General features: G+C 39.1%; 1 protein-coding gene across 6 annotated transcripts in view; it reads left to right on the top strand.

Annotated features, from left to right (window-relative positions):
- The window catches only part of TIAM2 (TIAM Rac1 associated GEF 2), a 131,394-nt gene that overhangs the window by 56,252 nt on the left and 61,875 nt on the right, over positions 1-13,267 (top strand). For all 6 annotated transcript variants that reach the window (XM_077897839.1, XM_077897846.1, XM_077897853.1 and 3 more), the window contains 5 exons: positions 6,916-7,077; positions 8,535-8,639; positions 9,198-9,276; positions 11,499-11,591; positions 12,624-12,887. In XM_077897839.1, coding sequence (XP_077753965.1) covers positions 6,916-7,077; positions 8,535-8,639; positions 9,198-9,276; positions 11,499-11,591; positions 12,624-12,887 — 703 coding nt within the window. The remainder of the gene's footprint in view (positions 1-6,915; positions 7,078-8,534; positions 8,640-9,197; positions 9,277-11,498; positions 11,592-12,623; positions 12,888-13,267) is intronic.

Below are 13,267 nucleotides of genomic sequence, written 5' to 3' on the forward strand. Positions count from 1 at the left end.
CAGCTGAGTGCGGAGCCCCATATGGGGCTCAGTCTCACCACCCTGAGATCTTGACCCCAGCTGAAATTAAGAGTCAGATGCTTAACCAACTGAGCGAACCACGTATACCTCAGACCTTCCTTTTTATAAATCATACCATCAAGATGTCAGACTTCTATAATTGAATATAAATAATTCCCATTCTCTGCCCCTTTATTTCTATACACAAGCAGAGCCTATTTCAAAATCCAGATCAAATTACCATCCTTTTCTCCCCCCTCATTTAATTAAAAAATTATATGACTTTCATAGATTTCCTTAGTAATTGAAAGTAGAGCAGCATTCCTGTGAAACCTTTCATAAGCCGAAATGGCAAAAAGTGAAGAAGCAAATACCGTTAATTTATATGGAAAAATGCTGAGCATTTCCAGACCCCACAAATAACCTGTAAGGCTTTTCTGATACCTCAGGGCACATCTTGCTAAAGGATGCACAAAATAAATCGAGGTAAAGCTCAGATGCTCACAGACACAGTTCAAAGCTCTGGTGGCTTGATGCTCTTGATGCCAAGTGTAGCTGCTCCCAGGGCAGGAAGTTGACCATGCCACTCTTGCTGCTGGGGCATGTGTGCTGTCTCTAGAATGAATGACTTACTGCAAAACAGACTCTGAATGTGTTTTTGCTTTTCACCTGATTTCATAAAAGTGCACATCTTCTCTGGATTTCTTTCATTTAGCTATAACAGCTACAAACGTAGATCTTTCATGAAAAGCCAGTGAGTGGCACAGTGTGGACTATGGAAAAGGAGGGGACACCTGTATTTCTTTGGTTTGCTACCTTTTACTCTCAGTGATGTGAACAAGTCCTGTCTTGCAGTCAGGCTTGTAAGTGAGACCCTTGCTCTTTAGAGGTTATAATTTATGATTACGTATATATTCTCAGTCCATTTAGCAAACTGCTAAAGATATAGTATCGCTTAATAAGTCTGCCTGTTGTCTACATGAGATGTATAGTCCTTTAATAATAGTTGAGAAGAAATGTTTGATCTGCGATAGAAAACAAATTTTTTTTTATTGTATCTCGCCCATCGTTAAATAATGATTTAGAATTCTTTCTTTGAAAGTTAAGAAAGTATATCATGGAAGCATTTTTTATTAACTGAAATTATGTCAGGCTTGGAAAATAAATTTTGCTAAAAAAGCTATTGATGGTCAGAATGAAGCTTAGTGTTTATTTAAATTGTGCTCAAATTACCAAATGATCTTCTTGTGATTTAATTGACAAGTCCCATTGGGGCTATAATCAGTGAGAGGGAAATATTGCATCTGTTTTTTAAAAGCATATACGCATAAACACTTATTTCTATTTTAACTAAGAATTGCTTCTGGTATAGGGACACAATGAATTCTGCATTAGTAGCCCTGTATTAACATATAGGGCTATTTTAATTGTGTATTTATGATTTCTGTACAGTGGTACTCAGATAACTAGGTTCAAATTGAGTTGCAGGTGGAATGTAGGGTGTTTTGTTTTGTATCTCTAGGACTTAAAATTCTACCTGTAGCTGGTTGAATCATATTTCACTAGTTTTCCTTTGCTCATCATTCTTGGAGAATATTTATAATTTGCAGAGACCATCTATTTGTGTATAGCCATTGCATTATGTCTATTTGCGATACAGAAAGGCAGCCATTCCTGAATTGGGAGGGAGGGGTCACAGGCATTTTTAAATATTCCACTCCTAATTGGTGCATCATGTAACAGTCCCAACATTGAGTCATCCTAATTCAAAATCTGTTAAGATTGGAGTAAAGCCAGTCTTATTTGAGCATTTTTGAAAGGACATTTTGGCGAGCCCAAAATGAAAGCTTTTCATAGCATGCTTCTTGATGAGTAATAATGAGTCTCAAGCAGTGTTTGAAGGGAGGTGTTTGTTATGGAGATTGTGACAACAAATCCCCCGCTGAGGCTCTGGAAGGCAGCTACCCCAGAAGCTTCAATGCAGAAATTGCGGAGCCCCTGGGCCTTGGCTCTTTCTCCTGGAAAATTGGCTTGGGGTGTCCCAACTTTCTGTGGCTGCTAGTGAATGAAGTATTGTCACATGAGTCATTAGCTCCAAACTGGAAAAAAAAAATGCTAATGTTGGTTTTTTTTTTTAAATGGAAAATATGAATGAAACCACTTATTCTTGACCACAGCATAGTAATCTGTTTAAATAGAATTAGTAGTGTGGAACCCTGCATAAGACACATTGCATATACAGACAGATAGATAGGTACAAAGATAGGTCTTTATTTTCCCTTCATATCAACTGATGTTTGGGCATCAGCCCAAGAAGGCGATCAACACTTTGTCCTCCATGACGTTTTGCTGTTATTAAGAAAACCCAGAGCCTGTAAGTCCTTTTGTGTTTTCTCCTCATCTCACTTGCTAATAGACTTTCCTTTTATCTGCAAGTGTGGTAGAGGACCCATTTGTGACAGCCAGATTGTGATTTTGCTACTCACTTCCCTTCAGTGATCCAAGTAGTAATTACAAGCCATTTGATCCAAAAGCATCTGCTGTGAGAACATGCGGAGTTTCAATTTTCTCTCCTTGTGGCACACTGAGCATAAGTAATTTGACATGTGCTTTCAGGACCATGAATGTAATAGTAATAATAAATGCTTCTGTAGAAGTTGCCGACAAGGAAGGCACGACGTTAATCAAGCTGGGGTGGCCATGCCTGTGGTTGGGTGATGTTCCTCCTGCCTCATGGGTGGCCACTCACAGTCCACCACATGCTGCTCTGAGTACCCGGGGCTCCTCAGGGTCTTGAGACAATGTATGGTTCTCATGCAGTTCTTTTCCAGTGGCCACTGCTGAATTTTGGGTCTTTGGGTTGCTACAGTATAATTCTAATTTTTGAAGTTCTGCAGACTGAACTTCAAAAAGTTCTACAATGTTATGTTATGGCCCTTTAGGGCATAATGCCTTCTAATGCAATTCCTCATGCCAGTCTCTCCTGGCCTCCCCATGAAGCTGGGGGCTTCTAGCACCCTGTAAAGGTGAAGGAACTGAAGCCCAGAGACTTTAGATAGCCAGCCCAGGGAAGGCTGGGATTTGACCAGATTGTCAATTTTTGAGCAAGCTAATTGGAAACTATTTAAAAAAAAATTTTTTTTTTAAGATTGTATTTATTTTTTTTGAGAGAGAGCAAGCATGTGGTTGGGCAGGGGCAGAGGGAGAGAGAGAAGCAGACCCTCGTTGAGCAAAAGGAGCTTGACATGGGGCTCCATCCCAGGACCCTGAAATCATGACCTGAGCTGAAATCAGGAAGTCAGCCACTTAACCCATTGAGCCACACAGGGTGCCCCTAGAAACCAATTTTTAGTGAGAGGATGGGGTTTGAGGAGAGGTAGAGCCGGAGGCAGGTTGGGCCTTGGTGGAGTAGCTGACTGCAGGCTTCTGGGTAAGCGGTAAGAAAGGTGAACGAAGCACCTCTGAAAAGGGTAGGCTGGGAAAAGAGCTTTCCAGAAGGCTTAGTTTTTTTGCTTCTATTCAAGATTCTTTTTTCCTTTTATGAAAAAGAATGGCTTTTATCTGGCTTATTGAAAATAAAGCCACGTGTATATATTCTCGGCCCAGACAGCATTGACCCTTGCGGAAATCTGTCTAGTTTTTGCTCCAGGTAGGCAAAGCTTACAACCACCTAGGACAACCTCTGTAAACATGTAGCCTTTTCTTTTTCTTGTTCTAATTAATTAATTAGCTCCATATTCCTGATGTTTCCTTGAAATAACCAGGTTTTCCCTTTCTTTAATTGCATACATTTGAGATTGTATGTTACGCACAGGAAAAACATGTAAATTTTCACTGCAGGAGCTCTTGAGGGGCTATCTATGAATCTTCCACAGCCTTGGCTTTGATAGGCATTTTCCCTTCCCATCATTTACTCGATCTTAGGTCAACAGTGTAGACTCAGGAAATGATTCCTCAGAGCGGCCAGCTGTAGGTACAAAGCCTTATTTCATTGAGAGGAAGATGATCATTCTCTCCTTCGTCATTTACCTGCATCCTTTTCTCTTGTCTAGAACTTCTTCCTCTTCAATACTCTCTTACTAATTTCGCTTCTTGAAACTTAGGAAAGATTAGGAACTTGGCTGTATGGATAGAACAGCTTTTACCTTTCAAGCCTATGTATGACTGTGAATTTCTAGTTGCATCCAATTCAACGCCCCTGTGCTGGATATGCAGAATGCATGGTGTCAAGGTCCAAAGAAGACTCAGAGCCAGAAAGAGCCTCTGCTGTCATTTGTCTTAGCACAGGGGTGAGGGGGTGAGGGTGGGGTTGGGGATGGGGGTGGGGAGAGTGAGGAGTGGAGATTTGGCATCAGCCTAAAAATGACTGTCCAGTGAGCTGGGCTTAGCTAAGTGCTACATCAGAGATACGACTGTAGATTCATTTAATCGAGTCAAATTGGGGTAAAAGGAAAGGAGCAGAAGAGACTTCATTAGAGAGAGAGAAAGCCTGTAGCACTGGAAATAAGGTTGAAGGATGTATGTGGTTTTCGCACTGGATCTGTGAGGAAGGTAAAGCGGGGAAGGGAAATTGAGATGAATAAGGAACTGGAGGCAGGAGAGTGCTGCTGCCTTGTGGGGAATGTCAGGTGGGCTGTTTTGTTCCACTAGAACTTGGTTAGGTTGTATCCACTTTGGGGAGGTAACTAACTGCCAGGTTGATATTTCCGTAGCACAGTGGTGGTGAGCTGGGGTTTTAGGGTTCAAATCCCTAGAGTACCACCATCGCAGCTCACTATGTGAGCTTGGGCAAGTTTCTAGAATTTTCTGAGCCTCATTTTCTTGCTTGTTATGTAGAGGGTCAGGGTAATGCATAAAGTGTTAGTAGTGAGTGAACGGACAGCGAGATGAAATATTATTTCATCCAGGGTCACCTGACTGCCTGGGTGGCTCAGTTAGTAGAATATGCAACTTGTCATCTCAGGGTGGTGAGTTCAAGCTTCGCGTTGGCTGTGAAGCCTACTTAATAGCAACAACAAACTTATTCCAACTAGCCCCATGTAAAACAGTCTCTCTGTGATCTTGTATTTCTCCCGTCCATCTTCAGTCATTTTTTTCTTGTCTGCTTTTAAAGGTTAAATTGCTTTGCAGGTGTAATCCACTATTTGGTTTCTTCTTGGCCTGGTTTCTTGTGTGGTTTCTTACTCCGCAGTGACCTCTGCTGGGGTTTTAGTTTGATTCTGAGCAAGCCTGGTTTGAGAGCTGAGGTCTGTACCTGTAAAGCAGTACCTCCCTCCTTATTGCTGATGCACCTGGTTGAAATCACTCTCTACAGGAAAAGGATCTGGAGGTTGAATCAGAGAAGGAAGAGTGATCTCTATGAGATAGGATCCTTCAGGAGAAAGTGGTTCCATCCTGGCTTCCTGCTCCTTGGCTCCAGGCATCTATTCCTTTCTTTTTTTCTTTTGCTTTGGCACATGAGGTTGGTATTCATTCTGGGCTGTGATCATCTTCCAACAAAATGTACAGAAAGTGACAGATCCATGACGGATCCAGAAACGTTCCTCTAAAGACAAATACCACATTTTTAAAAAAGATAACACAGAAAAATGGATTCTTCTCTTGATTTCCTAAGCCTGTTTTTCCCCCTAAATTTTCAGTATATCTATTCTAGTTGTTTTTTTTTTTTAATTTTATTTATTGAGAGAGCAAAAGAGAACACAAGTTTGAGGGGAGGAGGACAAACAGGCTCCCTGCTTAGAACCCAGGACCCCAGAATCATGACCTGAGAGCTAAAGGCAGATACTTAACTGGCTGAGCCACCTAGGTGCCCCCCATTCTAGTTTTTTAATTCATCATAAGAGGGTTTTTTGCTTTGTGGGGTTTTCTTTTTCAATGCATGGAATTCAAAGCAAAATCTGCTGATGATAACTTTATGATAAGTAGGATATAATAATGTGATAGTATTGAAAGTAACATTTTCTAATGTGTAAGGTATTTTCACATGTGTATTTTTTTGCTTGCAAAATCTGTATTAACTAATAAACTTATGTAAATTATGTTACTATCCCCTTTTACAGAATAGGAGACAAGGCTCAGTAAAGTCAATGTCTTGTCCTACTGCTGATTAAATGGTAGAGTGTATAACTGGAACATTAGGTTTTTTGTTATCAAATCCCCAACTCTTTACCACCAGACTAATGCAAGAATCTAACCAGAGGACAGCATTTCTGAGTTGCTTAATAAATGTTAACTATTTTTGTTTATAAATCATGGAAGTACACATTAGCATGAGGTCATTGAATTAGCATGTTAATGTCATCCAGAGAAGTAAACATCTTTGGGAAAAGCTTCCTTTTAAAGGTGGTATATTTGGGCATGATTTCTAAGAGTATCTAGATGTGAAATAGTTGAAGGAAAGGAAAAAAAAAATGTTCCCAGGATTAGGGATTTTAAAAAGTAAGTTGAAGGAAGAGAGAAGAGAAACATGCTTGGATCAAGTGCAGTTTGGGTTAGGATGTGGCAGGCATCAGTGGCCATAAACAAGAATACCTGTGTATTAAAACTCACAGGTATCAGGAATGCAGATTTCACAGGGCTCTTGTCAACTGGCAATTCTAGAGCAGTGAGAGTGGCTACCAAGCATCCTTGCATCCACTGTGTCATATTCAGATTTGAGCTAAGTGGCAAATGGCACATGGCTATAACACTGGATGAGGAGTCCATTGCCTTCTCGTCAGCCTCCCCGGGCTTGTTTCATGTGGATCCAATGAGAGGCATTGAACTTGTCTGCCCCAGAGGATTGTGAGAAGCCAGACATACAAGGAATGTGGAAGGGTTTACTATAAAATACGCCATGAGTCAAGGGGACACTGTTTTAGTAGTGTCTATGCTTTGTGTATCAAGTCTGTATTTTCTTGTGGTATCTGAAAACAGGTGGATGAACTTCTGCATATATATGGTTCAACAGCCGATGGTGTTCCCCGAGACAACACATGGGAAGCCCAGACTTACGTTCATTTTCAGGATAATCAAGGAGTTACTGTAATGATCAAGCCAGAACACAGAGTAGAAGATATTTTGACTCTTGCATGCAAGGTAATGGATTTTGCTACAGAAATACGCCTCAATAGAAAGAATCATTAATCTTGCTTCCCTATGCCTTCCAAATTTGTATGGTATTTAAGACCTTACTTTCTATACTAGGGAAAAGATTAGCATCTATTTTTTAAAATTTAAAAAAAGTTTTTTTTTTTTAAGATTAGCATCTATTAATCAACATGTTTAATAATGGACATATTTATTACTTTAATTAGCATTCTTCTCCATATTTTAGAAGGGTGAGTTGTTAGGTTACAACCCCTTGCTTTCATGAAAAACCTGAGCTGTTTTACTAAAATTCCTTATATACCTTAATATCTAGAATAATTATGAAGACTTGTTATTTAAGTTCCTTAGAGACAGTGCTATGTAAGAAAGCGGCATAAACTTCAAAGTAGTTTGGTTTACTCCTAAGCAGTTTTATAGAGTTAATCTAGATTAAATGAGTAACTTGGCTATTCACATTTGCTTCACGGAGATTGTAGGAGACGGTGTTTTACTCGTTATTCAAACTGCATTGTATTTCTGAAAAGAGTGTTGACACTAAGTTTTAAAAGAAGGCCTGCTGAGATAGTAGCCTGAACGTTAGAGCAGAGATTTTTAATCCACCAGGTGGCGTAGTAGAGCTGAACTGTTCTTAAGTTTTCAGAGAAAATGCTGTCAAATCCGTGGAGTGGTGAGAAAAGGCATGTAGACTTTGATAACTCTTTACCATGTACACTTAATAGACTTGGGTAATCTTTAATTTTATCCTTTAATCGTCTCACTTTGACTTATGCCTTAGAACACCAGACACATATATGTAGCTTACATTCTTAGGAGTTTAATGTCCTTTTGCTCTTTTACGTAAGGCTCTTATTCAGATAGCCAACAAGAGTGTTTTATAGCAACAACATGAGTTATGAAATTCATAAGTCTTGTAAGTGATAGAGGATGCCAGAAGTCAGAGTGGGTCAGTTAGACCCAGTTAGAGCATGGGCCTGAGATAATTTCTGAGTGAGCGAATGAGTACGTGTCTACATTTTCCTTTTGAAACATTTTTGGGGTAGGAAATTCCTGATTCTGAAGTCTGTAGAATATGAGATTTTTCACATTTTACACAATTTCTCTACTTCGGTAATCAGAAACAACTTAGGTAAAACCAGCATATAAAATGATACAGCATTTGCTGAGATGGTAAGATCTATTTTGTCAGATAAATATACTACCAGAAGTTCTTAAAAATATGTCTTTCGCTTTTAGTGATAATCAGTGTCATTTAGAGAAAACCTTCCTAAAAATAATTATTTGCTCCCTCTTTCTTTTTTTACACCTTTAAATTTCAGTATAATTTCTGTATATAGTGTGTGAGTTTAAACTCCTTCAGAAATTTCCACTTTTATTTTTAATGAACAATGATGAATTTAGAAAAAAAATGTAAAATCTGAGTAGATTTCTGTCTTTTTTCTTTACAGATGAGGCAGCTGGAACCCAGCCACTATGGCCTACAACTCCGAAAATTAGTAGATGAAAACACTGAGTACTGTATCCCTGCACCATATGAATACATGCAAGAACAGGCAAGTGTGTATGAGCTTTAGAAAGGGATTTTGAGCCACATCCATGGCCTCTTGATTTTAAAAGTCTGTAATTTGTGGGGGTGCCTGGGTGACTCAGTCAGTTAAGTATCCGACTCTTGATCTTGGCTCCAGTCTTGATTTCAGGGTTCAAGCCCTGCATTGGGCTCCATGCTGGATGTGGAACCTACTAAAAAAAATACATATATATATGTATATGTGTGTGTGTGTGTGTGTGTGTGTATATATATATATATATGTATATATGTCAGGGAGGGGAGAATCCTGTTTTAATTTGGCATCTAGTTTGGAAATCATAAATTTCTAAAGAGGTGCCTGGGTAGCTCATTGGCTGAGTATCCGACTCTTAAAAATGGTTTCAGCTCAGGTCATGATCTCATGGATGGTCGAATTGAACCCCATGTTGGACTCCGGGCTCAGCTGGAGTCTGTTCCTCCCCGTTTGCATTCTCTCTCAAATAAATAAGTAAATAAAATATTAAAATAAATGTGCAAGATACCATGACATCGTATTTTTGATTTTGTTTTTTTCCTTCTGTAGGTTTATGATGAAATAGAAATCTTTCCGCTGAGTGTTTACGATGTACAACTTACCAAGACTGGCAGTGTGTCTGATTTTGGTAAGCATCGGAACACTGCCCGAGAGCTGTGTTGTCCATCCTCGTCTAGTATGCTCTAGTATCTTTGGACTAAATTTTCTTTCTTTATGTTTACCTTTTCAGTATAAACTAGGGTAGCCTCTTCCTTCATTTTTTATTTATTTATATTAGACTAAAAAGATACATAAGGAAAAATGCCACAGTAATTAAAAGAAATGAGTATAAAAATAGATGAATTTGAAATGATGGTAGTAAGAGTCACACAACAAATAGGCTGTGTGCTGTGTGCTGTTCTGACATGAGCAAGTCCTAATTCACCTCCTGCCTTTGCTCTCAGCTTCTCACTGGCTGGGAATGCTGCCCTTCACCACTTCCCCTCCCATGTTCCCTTTGTGTAAATCCACCAGGGCCTCCAGGGATGAACTGAGGGTCTAACTTTCTTAAACTTATGTTATTGCTTTACCTTCAATTTAGAAGTTAAGGGTCAGTCTTACCCAAGTCACTTTGTAATATTTGATTGCATTTCCATTTGTTTGTATTTAAACTTGGCTTTGAGCTCCTTATGGGCTGTGCTGATATCTTAAAGTTCATTTCAACATTTTATTCTTTTATCATGGGAACTCAATAGATAACGATCAGTACGTATCTTGTCTTGTTTGAACACGTGGATGTAACTTTTTTCCTTAAAATGAATCCAGCTAATCAAGTTCTAGTCGTTGTAATATGTTAAAATTTTCTTGTGATTTGTTCTTTGTTTTTTATTTTGTTGAGTTGATAAAATTGACATGCTCTTTGTTTCTCAATTTACATATCTATTTTGACCCAATGTTATGTTGGTTTTCTCTCTGATGCCTTCTTAGCCTCTTGTCTATATTCTATTGACTTTCACTCTACTTTCCATGGTGGTGTTTGCAAATCTTCTTGATATTTAAGTGGCTGAAGGAGTGAGTGAAGGTACTTGGCAAAGAGAGTTTTTGGAGATCACAGCCTGAGGCAGAGAGGGAATGGGTGGGGGGACACATCATTCTTGTTGTCAAAGTACTCCCAGTATTATGGGACCAAGGTGTGGAAACAAATATTCCCGACTGTGGGATCCGAGAAGGGCACACTTCAGGTGAGGGAGATGCATATTTAGAAGAGGGGATGTTTCACCTGGGTTTTGCATGTAGTCACATTTAGAGTAGGTACAGTATCCATCCAAGTGGTTTTCTACCTACTTAAAATGCCTAACCCCATATAGTGTTTTTTTTTTTTTTAACAAATATTTTGTATTGAGCTGAATTTAATTTATTTCAATAAGAGCATTATTTTGGTTTCAACTTCTAAATTTTTTTTTAAATGGTAAAATACACATAACAAAGCTTTACCATTGTAACCATTAAGGATGGTTAAGAATGACAGCTCCGGGACATTACATATGTTGCTGTTCAGCCATTAACACCATTCATATTTGGAACTATTTTCATGTTGCAAGACTGCAACTTTGTATCTATCAAACAAACTTCATTCCCCACCCCTTACCAACCACTATTCTGCTTCCTGTCTATGAATTTTGACTGCTCTAACTATCTTATAGAAGTGAACCCTATAGTATTTGTTCTTTTGTGACTGGCTTATTCCACATAGCATAATGTTCTCAAGATTTGTCGATGTTACACAGCATGTATTGGAATCTCTTTCCTTTTTATGAGTGAATAATTCCATCATATGTATATACTGCATTGTGTTTATCCATTCATTTGTCAAAAGAAGGTTAGATTGCTTCTACCTTTTGGTTTTTGTAGGTAATGCTGCTCGAAACATGGGTATATCTTTTCTACTTTTTAATAAGGTTGTGCACTCATACTAAACCTTTATTTTTTTAATTTTTAAAAAACATTTTATTTATTTCACAGAGAGAGTCAGAGAGCACTAGCGGGGGGTGGGGGCAGAGGGAGAAGGAGAAGCAGGGTCCCTGCTGAGCAGGGGACCCTGAGGTCATGAGCCAAGGCAGACGCCTAACTGAACCCAAGTCAGACACCTAACTGACTGAGCCATCCAGGAGCTCCTAAACCTGTAGATCTAACATGTTCCTCTTTTTCTGCCCCTCCTAGATATCTGTGCTTTCAAAATACTTGTAATTTGACTTCCTTGACACTGCATACTTATGACAAAAGATGTTCAAGGGAAATACTGCTGATGAAGTTGGTGAAATTAATTAGTGTGCTGAATTTAGACTTTTTTTTTCTTATTGTCACTCTTAGGGTTTGCAGTGACAGCGCAGGTGGACGAGCATCAGCATCTCAGCCGAATATTTATAAGTGATGTTCTCCCTGACGGCTTGGCATATGGAGAAGGTCCGTGTGGCACAGAGTGTCTCTGTTCTCTCCTAACTCAAAACTACGGAATGCAGTCTGGCTAGTGAGATTATCTTTTTTGCAGTTTTGTCAGAAAATGGTTTCTCCTATAATTAAAAGAAAAGTAAACTTCATAGTTTAACTGAAAATGTATATGTGGATAGATAGACAGAATTGGGAGGGTGTTTAGAAAGAGAGTACATGCATACATAGAGACGGTACAGTGCAATATGTACCGACAGATGGATTAAGAAAACAGAGAGCCAGACAGACACAGATAAATGTTATTTCACAGGGCATTTCACATCAGGTAAATAGAGGAACAATGAACTTGAGTGATGGTCAAATGGTTTTCCCTTTTCTTTTTAAGGATATATTTATTTACAGAGCATGTGCTATTGGGGAGAGTGGCAGGGGGAGAGAGACTCTCAAGCAGACTCCCTGCTGAACACGGAGCTCAACCCGCCCTCCCACCCACTCGTGGGCCTTGCCTATCTTCCCAGTAACATCTGCTCGGGGGCCTGGTCTCAGGACCCTGAGATCATGACCTGAGCCAGAATTGAGTCGGACATGAAACCGACTGAGCCATCCACACACCTCTGGTTTTCTTTATCCAACTTGTAGGGGCACCTGTCTGACTTAGCCTATAGAGTATATGACTCCTGATCTCTAGGCCGTGAGTTAAAGCCCCATGTTGGCCAAAGGCTTACTTAAAATAAAACAAAACCTAAAACTGTTCCTTTTAGCCCCAGCTTTGAGAGAGCTGACATTTGTTATCAGTGACATCTGAATACTCTATGTTTTGGCACTTTGTTTGAAGGCAGCAACAGGCCAGTTCCTGAGAATATGTAGTGTAAGTTTGCAGCTGTCCTTCATCTTTGTGTTAATATATTTCTCTCAGTAATCTTTTCTTTTCTTTTCTTTTCTTTTCTTTTCTTTTCTTTTCTTTTCTTTTCTTTTCTTTTCTTTTCTTTTCTTTTCTTTTCTTTTCTTTTCTTTCTTTTCTTTTTCTTTCCTCTTCCTCATTCTCAGGGTTGAGAAAGGGCAATGAAATCATGACCTTAAATGGGGAAGCTGTGTCTGATCTTGATCTCAAGCAGATGGAAGCCCTGTTTTCTGAGAAGAGCGTTGGGCTCACCCTGATTGCCCGGCCACCAGACAGAAAGAGCACCTTGTGTTCTTCCTGGTCAGACAGTGACCTGTTCTCAAGGGACCAGAAGAGTCTACTTCCCCCCCCAAACCAGTCCCAGCTTCTGGAGGAGTTCCTGGATAACTTCAAAAAGAATACAACCAATGGTAAGGCTTTGTTCTTTCCTCCTTCTTCACTGCTGGTATCACCAGCTGATATTTTTAGGCTGTAATTTTGCTTGCAAACTTAGATTATTTAGGCTGTTCAAAGAATGTTTTCTCCTTTATTAGAAGAACACAGATGCCGACCAAGTAGATTTAATTAAAATTCCATGCATTGTAGAAATTATAACATTTTCCTGAAAATAGAAAATAAACTTTTGCATGAAAACAGTATTCTTCAAAATTGCAGAATCTTTAAAAAAAAAAAAAAACACCCACAGTAATTTTGTATTATACTTGCTTTGTGATTGAAGGTAGATGAAAGCCATCATGAATGATAAAGTTTGATTTTTTTTTTTTTTGTTCAGTTGAATCTAAGGCAAAAA

Source organism: Canis aureus, chromosome 1 (assembly GCF_053574225.1).
Source record: "Canis aureus isolate CA01 chromosome 1, VMU_Caureus_v.1.0, whole genome shotgun sequence".
NCBI lineage: Eukaryota > Metazoa > Chordata > Mammalia > Carnivora > Canidae > Canis > Canis aureus.